The 12,214-nt window shown below is 53.4% G+C and overlaps 2 protein-coding genes across 2 annotated transcripts; both read left to right on the top strand.

Moving 5' to 3' along the window:
- Positions 1-6,467: 6,467 nt before the first annotated feature.
- On the top strand, positions 6,468-7,775 carry ZNRD2 (zinc ribbon domain containing 2). Its single transcript, XM_047072428.1, has 4 exons — positions 6,468-6,529; positions 6,626-6,777; positions 6,907-6,991; positions 7,397-7,775. The coding sequence occupies exons 1-4, from the start codon at positions 6,511-6,513 to the stop codon at positions 7,738-7,740; spliced, it is 600 nt and encodes a 199-aa protein (XP_046928384.1). The 5' UTR covers positions 6,468-6,510; the 3' UTR covers positions 7,741-7,775.
- Positions 7,776-7,876: 101 nt separating this feature from the next.
- FAM89B (family with sequence similarity 89 member B) lies at positions 7,877-10,179 on the top strand. Its single transcript, XM_047072429.1, has 2 exons — positions 7,877-8,945; positions 9,354-10,179. Exons 1-2 carry the CDS (start codon positions 8,646-8,648, stop codon positions 9,630-9,632), a joined length of 579 nt encoding a protein of 192 aa, XP_046928385.1. The 5' UTR covers positions 7,877-8,645; the 3' UTR covers positions 9,633-10,179.
- The last annotated feature ends 2,035 nt before the right edge of the window (positions 10,180-12,214 follow it).

A 12,214-nucleotide genomic window follows, 5' to 3' on the forward strand; every position in this document is an offset into this window, starting at 1 on the left:
CTATTGGGCGGCAGGGTTACTATCACTGGCATTGACCTCACATGTGGGGACTCCCTGACATAGCAACCACAGCCACATTGCTTTCTGGCTGCAGCTGCCAGGTTCACACCCTTTGGCTAACCTGGGCCTGAGCCGGTCAGTCCAGCAAAGGTTTGTCAATTTTGTTGATCTTTTCAATGAACTAATACGTAGGGTAGTTGATTTTTCTCTAATCTTTACTGTAGCTTTTCTTTTGTTTGCTTTGGGTTTAGCTTATTCTTCTTTCTCTATTTTCTTAAAAAATATTTTTTTTAATGTTTATTTATATTTGAGAGAGAGAGAGAGGAAAACGCAAGTTGGGGAGGAACAGAGAGAGGGAGACACAGAATGCGAAGCAGGCTCCAGGCCCAGAGCTGTCAGCACAGAGCCTGACGCGGGGCTCGAACTCAGGAGCCGTGAGATCATGACCTGAGCTCAAGTCGGACGCTTAACCGACTGAGCCACCCTCTTTTTCTATTTTCTTAATGTGCAAGTTTAAGCTATTGATTTTAGATCTTTTTTTTTCTTTTTAAATTGAAGGTTTTAGGGGTGCCTGGGTGGCTCAGTCGGTTAAGCATCCGACTTTGGTTCAGGTCATGATCTCACGGCTCCTGAGTTCGAGCCCCGCGTCAGGCTCTGTGCTGACAGCTCAGAGCCTGAAGCCTGCTTCGGATTCTGTGTCTCCCTCTCTCTCTGCCCCTCCCCTGCCTGCATCCTCTCTCTTTCTCTCTCTCTCAAAAATAAACATTTAAAAATTAAAAAAAAAATAAGATTTTAGAACTATAAATTTCCTTCTAAGCAGTGCTTTGACTGTATCTCGTAAGTTTTGGTATGTCGTGTTTTTGTTTTCATAAATCTTAAAGTAGTTTCTAATTTCTCATGTTATTTTTTCCATGTGATTTCTTCTATGACTCATTAGTCATTTTAGAGTCTGCTGTTTAATTTCTACGTATTTGTGAATTTCCTAAATTTCCTTCTGTTATTGAAAACTTCATTACATTGTGGTCTGAGAACTTACTCTGTATGATTTCGACCCTTTTGAATTTACTGAGACTTGTTTTACGGTTTACCATATGGTCTCTTCTGGAGAACGTTCCATATATACTTGAGAAGAATATGCATTCTGCTATTGTTGGGTGGAATATTCTATAGATGTCTGTCAGTACTTGGGCTTGACTTGCACGTCTGTGACTTTTAAAGGAAACTACCTTGGTCGAGGCTCTTTCTGTCTCATTGTGATGATAACATCTTGGGTTTTTTTCCTGGTTTTAATGTAAGGGCTAGGAGCATTTTCTAGGGCAGTGGAGCTGATCACAAAAATTTATCCAGATTTTTTTTGGCCACCTTTAGCAGCACTGTGAACCCATATTAAGACAATAAGAACCCAAAGAGCAATCCAGGCCTCATCTATGGTTTTCTAAGGGAGCTTGTCTGTCTCAAGAGAATCTCCCTGAGTGGGATAAAGCTTCGATATAGCAGCTAGGACTCATTGGCAAAAAAACAAAAACGAAAACAAAAAACTGAGCAAAGCTGAGACTTTTCATCATCATCTTGGCATGGGTATAAGATTCGCATGATAGGGGCTCCTGGGTGGCTCAGTCGGTTGAGCGTCCGACTTCGGCTCAGGTCATAATCTCACAGTTTGTGGGTTCGAGCCCCGCGTCGGGCTCTGTGCTGACAGCCCGGAGCCTGCTTCGGATTCTGTGTCTCCTTCTCTCTCTGCCCCTCCCCCACTTGTGCTCTGTCTCTCTCTGTCTCTCAAAAATAAATAAAACATTAAAAAAATGTAACAACAACAACAAAAAGATTCGCATGATAGACTGTAGGAAGGACTGAGCTGTTAGATGGTCCAGCTGTTACTGTCCTTCCTTAACAAGCATCCCATGTCCTTCTCCTCATCTCCCGAGTGAGCCAACAAAATTCTCATGATTCATCTGACTTTGGTCCATAGGGGTAGTAAATTTCCCTCCCTTCATTGTTCAGTGGGTATGTGCCGTCTGAAAGGGGCTGGAAACTTCCGTATGCCCCAAATGAGTCTTAGGGCTGGTTGTTACAACGGGGCAGACCCGAGGCTGCCTGCCGGGCTGTGGGCAATTACCCCTGCATCCCCCAGTCCCACCCAGAGGAGAGTTAGCAACAACCTGGGCAGCGTCTGGCAGCTGGCTTTGACCCTACTTCCAGGTACTCCACCTGCAACGACCTCCCTCACTCGTTCTCATGAACAGGAAAGGAAGTCGCAGGCCGTTTATTGATTGGTTGATTGTACGCTGCTGCTTCCCTTGGCCTTCCCCTCAACATGTGTTCGTCAGCCCGTGAGGTCCTCATACTTCCTCTTACAGAAAACTGTGCTTCCGTCAGCACCTCATCCTCAGTGCCAGAACAGTCCGGAACTGTGAAAGGGTCTCTTATTATTTTTTGCAATTTATGATATTTATTTATTTTTTTAAATTTTATATTTTTTAAAAATTTACATCCAAATTGGTTAGCATCTAGGGCAACAATGATTTCAGGAGTAGATTCCTTAGTGCCCCTGACCCATTTAGCCCATCCCCGCCTCCCACAACCCCTCCAGCAATCCTCTGTTTGTTCTCCGTATTTATGACTCTCTTCTGTTTTGGCCCCCTCCCTGTTTTCATATTATTTTTGTTTCCCTTCCCTGATGTTCATCTGTTTTGTCTCTTAAAGTCCTCATATGAGTGAAGTCGTATGATATTTGTCTTTCTCTGACTAATTTCCCTTAGCATAATGCCCTCCAGTTCCATCCACGTAGTTGCAAATGGCAAGATTTCATTCTCTTTGATTGCCAAGTAATACTCCCTTGTATAGATATACCACATCTTTATCCATTCATCCATCGGTGGACATTGGGCTCTTTCCATACTTTGGCTGTTGTCGATCGTGCTGCTATAAACATGGGGGTGCATGTGTCCCTTCGAAACAGCACACCTGTATGCCATAGGGTCTCTCATTTCACCCTATTTTCAAATAAACAAGGTGACACAATCTCAGGGATACTGGCAGAAGACATGAGACTTCTGGGCCAGAGATATAAAGGACTTCATTACCTCACAGCATGCGTTATGAGCACGAGAATACTTGTCACTTCCCCTTACCCTCAGGTCTCACCAGTGCAATGCAGGTGGACTCATATGGATGCCCACACACAGGGCGAGTTGTGTCACAGTAGAGGAACCCTGAACTTGGGCCACCCAGGGATTTCATAACGGGCAGTAAGTATGTCCGCCCTTTGCTCTAGAGGGAGCCGCTATCTCTGTTGTCCGAGGCTGTTGACTCTACAAACATCCTGGGAAAGACAGTTCAGAATAAAGGTAGTGTCTCTGCTCACGAAACCTGCATTCGTGCGAGAGGCTGGGCGACAACTGTCTCCTACCACCTCTCTCCTCGCATCTCACTAAATCCCCACGGCCACCCTGCCAAGTAGGTGTAACTGACCCGGTTTCACAGATGAGGAGCTGGAAGTCCAGACAAGCGAAGGGAATTACTGCTGGTGGCGGAGGCAGTAAGCGGCGGATCCAGGACCAAAGCCAGGCCTACCTGATGCCCGACCTGTGCCTTGTCTACCCTCCTGCACAACTGGAGGCAGGGACGGGCTCTGAGGAGAGAAAGGTGATGAGAATCCCCTTGAGTAATGGGAGAGCGGGCTCGCAGGGAGAGCGGGAAGAGAGGAAGTGGGCCGGGAGCCAAATTCATAGGACCTTGGAGACCATAGTAGAGACTTTGGATTTTTGTCTGGGTGTGATGGGGAGATGCCACAGGATTTTGGGCAAAAGAGCGATATGACTTGATTTGTGTCTTTTTGTTAATGTTTATTTACTTTTGAGAGGGAGAGGAAGACAAAGTGGGAGCAGGGGAGGGGCAGAGAGGGAGGGAGACACAGAATCCGAAGCAGGCTCCAGGCTCGGAGCCATCAGCCCAGAGCCCGATGCGGGGCTCGAACTCACGGACCGTGAGATCGCGAGATTGTGACCTGAGCCGAAGTCGGACGCTTAACCGCCTGAGCCACCCAGGTGCACCCTGATATAGGTCTTAAAAGCATTATTGTTGGGGCTCTTGGGTGGCTCAGTCAGTTGAGCAGCTTCGGTTCAGGTCACGATCTTACGGTTTGTGGGCTCAATTCCCACATCAGGCTCTGGGCTGACAGCTCCGAGCCTGGAGCCTGCTTCAGATTCTGTGTCTCTCTCTTTCTCTGCCCCTCCCCCCGCTCATGCTCCCTCTGTGTCTCAAAAATGAATAAATGTTATAAAATTTTTTCAAAGCATTATTGTTCCCTGTTCTGTAGAATGGGGATAACAGTAGTACCTTCCGGATAAGGCTGTCATGAGGAGTAAACTAAAGGGATGGAACAGGAGGATGAATGTCAGGATCTTAGTTGGTTCCAGGAAGAACAAGCTGTTGAGGGGATCCTGGCCACGCTGATGAGATGAGTTTAGGATGGGGCTGGGAGCTGAAGCGGTATGGACCTGGAGGGTCTGTGCATACAGGTTAGGGTTCAAGAGTTCCACCAGTCAGCTTGGCTGAACTGACTTCGGGTCAGCCTGCGAGTCAAGAGCACTAATGCCCAGAAGCCTGCTGGTAAATGGAGAGAGGGAAGAGAGGCACAAAGCTCTCCAAGTAAGCAGGAGGCAGCAAGGGTCAGAAAATGGCAGTTCCGGGGAGTCTATGTAGAAAGAAGATGGGGCCAAAAGGAGGGCACTCGATCTCCAGGTAAGATTGTAGCCAAAGAAGGAAGTTGCCGATTAGATGATGGGGGTCTAAATCCTAGCTCCTTCTCCTCTGCCCTGGGGTACAGCCTTAAGGCACTTCGGGCTGCACATCTGGGGACCACTGCCTGCCCCGTCTGGCTTCTCTAAATCTAATAAAGGAGAGAATGTATAAAGAAAAAGAACACAGAAGAGAAGGAAAAATCAAGACCAATGTCCAGGGAGCCCTAGTACTTTTAACAGAGACCTACCTAAAAAAGAATATTACAGTCATACCTATTAGGTCCCTCAGCCTCACCATCCAGCGGGAACCTCTCCGCAGCAGCTGGACCAGCTCTGGTGCCTGCCCAGCACAGCACTTCTCAGTCAGCCAGCGTTTTGAGGGCTTACACTCTTTTAAATGTTTGTTTATTTTTGAGAGAGAGACCGAGGGGGAGAGGGGAAGGGGCAGAGAGGGAGACACAGAATTTCAAGCAGGCTCCAGACTCTGAGCTGTCAGCACAGAGCCCGACGTGGGGCGGGAACCCACGAACTGTGAGATCATGACCTGAGCTGAAGTCAGTCCCACGCTTAATCGACTGAGCCACCCAGGCGCCCTATTGAGGGCTTAAACTTTAAAAAGAAGAGAAGGAAAGAAAAAAAGGAAGGAAGGAAGGTAGGTTAGGGGTGGACTTTGCATTAGTCGAAAGAAAAAAAGAAAAGAAAAGAAAGAGAAAGAAAAGTTAGGGGCAGTCATTGCATGAGTCAAAAGAAAGAAAGAAAGAGAGAGAGAGAGAGAGGAAGAAAGAAAGAAAGAAGAAAGAGAGAGAGAGAGGAAAGAAAGAAAGAAAGAAAGAAAGAAAGAAAGAAAGAAGAAAGAGAGAGAGAAAGAAAGAAAGAGAGAGAGGAAAGAAAGAAAGAGAGAGAGGAAAGAAAGAAAGAAGAGAGAGAGAGGAAAGAAAGAAAGAAGAGAGAGAGAGGAAAGAAAGAAAGAAGAGAGAGAGAAAGAAAAGAAAGAAGAAAGAGAGAGAAAGAAAAGAAGAAACAGAGAGAGAGAGAAAAAGAAAAGAGGAAAGAAAGAAAGGAAGGAAGGAAGGAAGGAAGGAAGGAAGGAAGGAAGGAAGAAAGAAAGAAAGAAAGAAAGAAAGAAAGAAAGAAAGAAAGAAAAGAGAGAGAGAGTCAGGGGCGGACTTTGCATCAGTCCCAGGCCTTGGGGCTAAGGGGTCGGCGGCAGATCGGGACTCCGAACAGGCACAAAGGGGTGGGAGTGTCTTGAAACAGGCTGAAAGGAATAGAAAGGGAGACCGATCCCCGCCTGGCCTGCCTTCTGAAGTGAGAAGTACTGAGGCCCGAGGAGGCTCGACGCGCGCGCAGGGGGCCACTAGACGACACTGCCCGGCCTGCCGGTGCGACCGGTGCGGAAAGGGAAGCCCTAGGGCAGGTGGAGGCCAGCGGGGATTTCACCAGCCAAGTGGTCTTCTTCATCTGCGACGGGTAAGACAGGCGACCCCGCACACCCACCACTTTCCGGTCCTGCGACCCGAGCGGCGTAACCCCGGGGACTCCCCTCCTGCGGCCCCGCCAGCCCAAAGTTCGCAGACCCGGTTCCGGATGCGGGGCTCGCCAGCAGGCCAGCGACGCCGGCAGCAGCCACGCCCCACTCCTGGCATGTTGACGTCTGAGGGGTGCCGTTTCCGCCCTCATCCTAGGAGGGCGTGAAGGGGGCGGAGCCGGGCGGAAAGCGCGCTGCTTGTACGTCACTTCCGGTGAGCCTAGTGGCGACAACGGCAACATGGCCCTGAACGGCGCTGGTGAGGACTTGGGCTGCGGGGGCCTGTGGTTGCGGGATATAGGAGGCAACCCGCTCGGGCAAGACCTCTCTGTCTCTTGTGACTCTCTTCCGCCAGAAGTCGACGATTTCTCCTGGGAGCCCCCAACCGAAGCGGAGACGAAGGTTCTGCAAGCGCGACGGGAGCGACAGGATCGCATCTCCAGACTCATGGGCGACTACCTGCTGCGTGGTTACCGCATGCTGGGCGAGACGTGCGCGGACTGCGGGGTGAGGAGACTCGGGACGTGGGATCGGGGATGGGGCCGCGGACCAGGCCTCCACGGCCCTTCCTCAACTCTCCCCCCTGGATTCCATGGCCTTGCGTCTCACCCCTGCCCCCGTACTTTCTGCTTCTAGACGATCCTCCTCCAAGACAAACAGCGGAAAATCTACTGCGTGGCTTGTCAGGAGCTCGACTCAGACGTGGATAAAGATAATCCGGGTGAGGGGGTCGAGTGTGCTTGGTGGAGAAGATGCGTGCTAATAGAAGCCCCGGAACAGTAGGTTTGGGAGGTGACAGTGGAGTCTGCGGGTGGGGCGGAGGTAAGGTGCTTTCTCCTTTCGGCTCTAGAAAGGACCATTCGTTCAGTGAGAGCACTAAACACCTACTTTGTGCCAGACACTGTGAAGAGTCTGAGCTCCATCGGGCACGGTCCTGATGGGAGAGATGGATCAAGGGCACAAATAACTTCGACACAAAGAAGAAAATGGATGCGTTACCTAATAGAGGGGTTAGGAAAAACATCTCAAGCATAGAAAGAGCAGAGCAGTAAAGAGTAAGGAGGTGGCTCCGCGCCGAGAGGGGACAGGCGTCCTGACCATTTCACCCACTTTCTCCTTTTTTTAGCTCTGAACGCCCAGGCTGCCCTCTCCCAAGCTCGGGAACACCAGCTTGCCTCTGCCTCGGAGCTCCCCTTGGGCTCCCGGCCAGCCCCTCAGCCCCCAGTACCCCGTCCAGAGCACTGTGAGGGAGCTGCAGCAGGGCTCAAGGCGGCCCAGGGGCCACCCCCTCCTGCTGGGCCTCCAAATGCAGACGTCCTGGCCTGCACACAGGAGGCCCTCCTGCAGAAGCTGACCTGGGCCTCAGCTGAGCTGGGCTCTAGCACCTCCCTGGAGACTAGCATCCAACTGTGTAGCCTAATCCGAGCTTGTGCTGAGGCTCTGCGCAGCCTGCGGCAGCTTCGACACTAAGAGGCCCCTCCTGAGAAGAACCCTCTAGAAAAACAGCTGTCCTCTCGTGTGGTTTGTTCTTTTCTTGGTTCTGAGTTGCATGCCAGCCCCGGCTCCGTGAGCCTTTTCCCTGCCTTTGGCCTCTTACCCTACTACTGTCTGCTCTTCCTGATGCCCTGAGAGATTCGTTGGGCTTGTCTCTGCTTGGTTTCCCCGCCCAGAATGAGGGAAGAGGGAGAGGACTATGTGATACTTTCTTTCTGAGGAGGAGGCCAAAGCCTCTTCAAAAGCCGAAGGAAGAGGGGTGGTCCTCTCCGCACCCCGGCAGCCTCCTCAGCCAACCAGTGCTCATTTCCCATCCTCCAGTGACATTTGGGGGTTCCAGGCCCCTTTGGCATCTTCTCCTTCCCCGGAGTATTCTGGTACCATCATCCTGACCCACCTCATGCCCAGCCCAGGTACTCAGACACTTGACAGGACGTCAGGGACCAAGTATGGACTTACCCAAGTCTCCCGACCGCCCCAGCCCCCTCGTTTTGGATCCTTTCCCTTGGGAGTTATAATTGGGCAGAATGATTAAACACATTGTTGTGGGGGGAGCAAAAAAGAACCACGAAGGAACCGCGTGCGCCGCTTTTGGTCACCCCCACCCCTTTTCTGGCTCCTGTTCAGTGGATGCCCCATTCCGTTTTCTCAGCTTTTCGAGATGTGGTCCCACCACCATAGCCCTTTTAAGGGAGGCCCCGCCCGTGCGAAGGGGGTGGGGCAGGGGCGGAGTCGGAGGAGTCGGGGAAGGAACAAAGCGCGGCCTGCGGGCGGCGGCTGGGCTCGGCCGGCTGGGCCGCGCGGTGCGGGGCCTGCGGGCGGCGGCCCGGGCGCAGCGTTGAAGGGAAGCAGGCCGCAGCGGGGTCCGCGTCGGCCGGGCCATGAATGGGCTGCCCTCGGCCGAGGCGCCGGGTGGCGCTGGCTGCGCCCTAGCCGGGCTCCCTCCGCTGCCGCGCGGCCTCAGCGGTCTCCTCAACGCAAGCGGGGGCTCGTGGCGGGAGCTGGAGCGCGTCTACAGCCAGCGCAGCCGCATCCACGACGAGCTGAGCCGCGCCGCCCGCGTCCCAGATGGGCCCCGCTACGCTTCGGGCGCCACCAGCGCGGGACCCGCCGCCGGTCCCCCCGGTCCGCGTCGTCCTGTCAATCTCGACTCAGCACTAGCAGCGCTGCGCAAGGAGATGGTGAGTAGCTGGGCCCGGGACTTACTGGGCGGGGGTCTGCCACTGAGCGTGAGGGTCCGGGGCGGGGCGGAGGGCAGAGGCACGGAACGGGGAACGCATAGCTTGCGTCTCAAGATCTACAGAAGCTAGTTGGGTCAGAGGGGATATGGTAACAATAATTATAGTTACTGTTTATGGCACTAGTTACCATGTATTTTTAAGAGCTTTACTCGTGTTATTTCATTCCATCCTGCTAGATAAATGTTATCCCCATTTTACAGATGAGGGTCAGTGACTTGCCTAAAGATTCATAGCTTGCAGGTGGCATCTGATGTCCACAAAACTTTGTGCTTAGAAAGGTGCAGGAAGATTGGCTAGGGCCGAGGGTGGCCTGGACCCCAACCCCAGCCCACCCTCAGTCTTTTGCAGGTGGGGCTGCGGCAGCTGGACATGTCCCTGCTGTGCCAGCTGTGGGGCTTGTACGAGTCAATCCAAGACTATAAGCACCTGTGCCAAGACTTGAGCCTGTGCCAGGACCTGTCATCCTCCCTGCATTCAGACAGCTCCTATCCACCTGATGCTGGCCTATCTGATGATGATGAACCTCCTGATGCCAGCCTGCCCCCGGACCCGCCACCCCTCACTGTGCCCCAGACACACAATGCCCGTGACCAGTGGCTGCAGGACGCCTTCCACATCAGCCTCTGAAGAGCTGGGGGTGGGGGGGAATATGCACCCATGCAAAAGGCTCAGAAACTCACCCGTAGTAAGTACTCAGACTTCTAGTGCCTGCTTTCCCCCATACCACCTCACTTTATAGGAAGGCAAGGCTTGGGCCCCTCAGAGGCAAAATTGCCAACCTCTCTCTCCTGACTCTGGTTAGCTGGCACTGGGGCAGGCACCTGGCCTACAGCCTTTGCCCGTGGCACTGGACCTCCACTTCTGCCACAGTGTGCACCCCAGCTTGGCCAACCTTCAGTCTGGTGGTGGGGCCCAAAGCATCTGGCACTCCCCTTAGCGTCTCTGGGATTGGGATGAGTGCCTGGTTCCCATCACCTTTTCACCTTTTGCTGCTACTGGCAGCTGCTGGCTCAGGGGCATCCCACCTCTGGTCCCTGGGTTCCACTGCTCTAGACCAGGGCATCCCCATTCCTGCACCCACCCACGGCCAGGAGGGCCAAGGCTCCATGCTGGATATTTAAGTTTAGGGGCCAGACTCCTGGGCACGGAGGTAAATAAATACTCTCTCAGCGTTCTTGTGTTCTGACTGCCTGGCTCTGCGGCTGGAAGATAGCGGTGTTTCTGGCAAGTGCGGTCCCGCGCTTCGCCGGCAGATGGCGCCCAAGACCCCCGAGTGGAAGAAGGGCTGGCCGGTGATGGAATGCGAAACCTCCTTCCACCGACGGGGTTGGGGAGCTGGCCAAGCTGGTCCCGCGGTTCTGCGACGGCTGGCGAGGAACTTCCCCTCTCTGGCCGGACATCTAGGAGTCCAGCCCCTCTCCCCCCCCCCGCCTCGCTTTGGTCCTTCCTGGCCGGCTGGGAAGGAAGGAGAAGGAGCCGCCTATCTTGAGAGAAACTTTCCACCCCGAGTGGGGGCGGAGTTGGGGCGGCACAGGAAATGGGTGGGCCTGAGCCAGCGGGCCTAGGGGCCCCTCGGCAGGAGAGGGGAAGACGCCTCCAGGAAGGGCCTGGGAGTTAGTGAGTGCTCTTTGGGTGGAAGGAAACAGCTGCAGAAGCCGAATGGGGTGAAGTTGCGTTGGCCCAGGCCTCCGTAGAGGCCACACAAGCCCTGGAGGGGAGCTGGGGGCAGGGCCCCAGGCTTCCGTGCATAAGACCCAGCTTTGATGAGGGGCGACTGGGTGCCAGATACTCCCATCCCGCGCTTACAGGCTGCCTAGCCCCCCCCCCCCCCCGCCCCGGTCGCACTTGGAACCTTTAGAGTTATATGTCAAGGGCTTTCTCTTACAGAAGAAACCGAGACTGCACTGCTGGGTCTGGGAGCCAAACCCAAACCCAGGTGTCAGGCTCGCTGGAGGAAGCCTGCACAATTGGGTATGGTGGGTGCTCAGACCTCCAGGCACACACATAACACCCCCGTAACTTCCTGAGATGAAAAACAGAGCACCTCGAAATTGCACAGCTTAGGTTTACAGGTTGCTCACCCCCACACCCTGCTGTACGGTCCCTTGCCTCCTGGACACAAAGGCAGGCACTCCTGGCAGATCAGTTATCCTGTTCAAACCGAGTACTTACTAAGCACCAGCCTGCAGTCCATTCACAAGCCTTGCAGAGGGCAGGCAGGGAGGGAAGGAGACTGACAGTTCTCTAACTCGGCCTGATACCTGCAGGTGCTCATTACCATGCAGGTAGGCGATAAGGGTTCTAATCTAGGTGTGAACAGGGCGGTTGATGCCTGGGGCAGGCTTCTTAGGGCAGGGAGAGTAAACTCATTTGTGCGTGCACACACACACTTTCCAGTCTGTGATAACGGGTTCCATTCATTTGTTTTGAGTTTATTTATTTTGAGAGAGCCAGCGGCAGTGTGAGCAGGGGAGGGGAGGAAGAGAGAGAGTGAGAGAGAATCCCAAGCAGGCTCCATGCTGCCAGTGCAGAGCCAGACACGGAACTCGAACTCACGAACCATGAGATCGGGACTGAGTTGAAACCAAGTCGGACTTTGAACCGACTGAGCCACGCAGGTGCCCCGGGTAGCGGATTCCATTTAATAAGACCTCAGAAAATCAGCCAGTCTCCGTCCTAAACGCTTCCCAGGATTTCATATTCTCAGTGACTGTGTAAGAGGCAGAACTATAATTATCCCTACTTAACAGAGGTAGAAACTGAGGCTCAGAGTGTTGGTGCTTTGCCCAAGGTCACACACTTGTTGGAAGTCAGCTGCTTGTGTGATGTTGGGGCTATCTTCCCACTTGCCAGCTAAGGAGTCCGGTTCTGAGACTGGCAAATGGGTGCTGCCCATAGGTAGGGCCACCCAGGTTGACCCCTGACTCTGCTCCTTCCTACTTAGGTTAAGACTTAGGTGGCAGCAGAAGTCCGCCACCCGTGTCGAGGGCAGTTGGCTCTGGCCCAGGTTCTCAGTGTGGACCTGAGCAAGTCCGTTCTTCTCGGGTCTCTGTTTCCACCACCTGTGAAATGGGGCCAACAGTACATACCTCCCAGGGCTGCGGGCAGGAAGGGTGGCGGCCAGGGCAATGCTCGAGAGGGCGGCACCAAGTTGTCGGTTGCTCTCTCCCCTGGCCCCCGCGTCCGCACCGCCTCGGCGCGCTGCGAGC

This window comes from Lynx rufus, unplaced genomic scaffold (assembly GCF_022079265.1).
Source record: "Lynx rufus isolate CCGP_SWC_20201006 ecotype Redwood Valley unplaced genomic scaffold, mLynRuf1.p SCAF_9, whole genome shotgun sequence".
NCBI lineage: Eukaryota > Metazoa > Chordata > Mammalia > Carnivora > Felidae > Lynx > Lynx rufus.

Excerpts from the sequence above, each read along its gene's own strand:
- FAM89B (XM_047072429.1), top strand. The coding sequence starts at position 8,646 with ATGAATGGGCTGCCCTCGGCCGAGGCGCCGGGTGGCGCTGGCTGCGCC. Across the intron at positions 8,946-9,353 it reads CAGCGCTGCGCAAGGAGATG|GTGGGGCTGCGGCAGCTGGA; the intron begins GTGAGTAGCTGG and ends AGTCTTTTGCAG.
- ZNRD2 (XM_047072428.1), top strand. Across the intron at positions 6,778-6,906 it reads AGACGTGCGCGGACTGCGGG|ACGATCCTCCTCCAAGACAA; the intron begins GTGAGGAGACTC and ends TTCTGCTTCTAG. Across the intron at positions 6,992-7,396 it reads CGTGGATAAAGATAATCCGG|CTCTGAACGCCCAGGCTGCC; the intron begins GTGAGGGGGTCG and ends TCCTTTTTTTAG.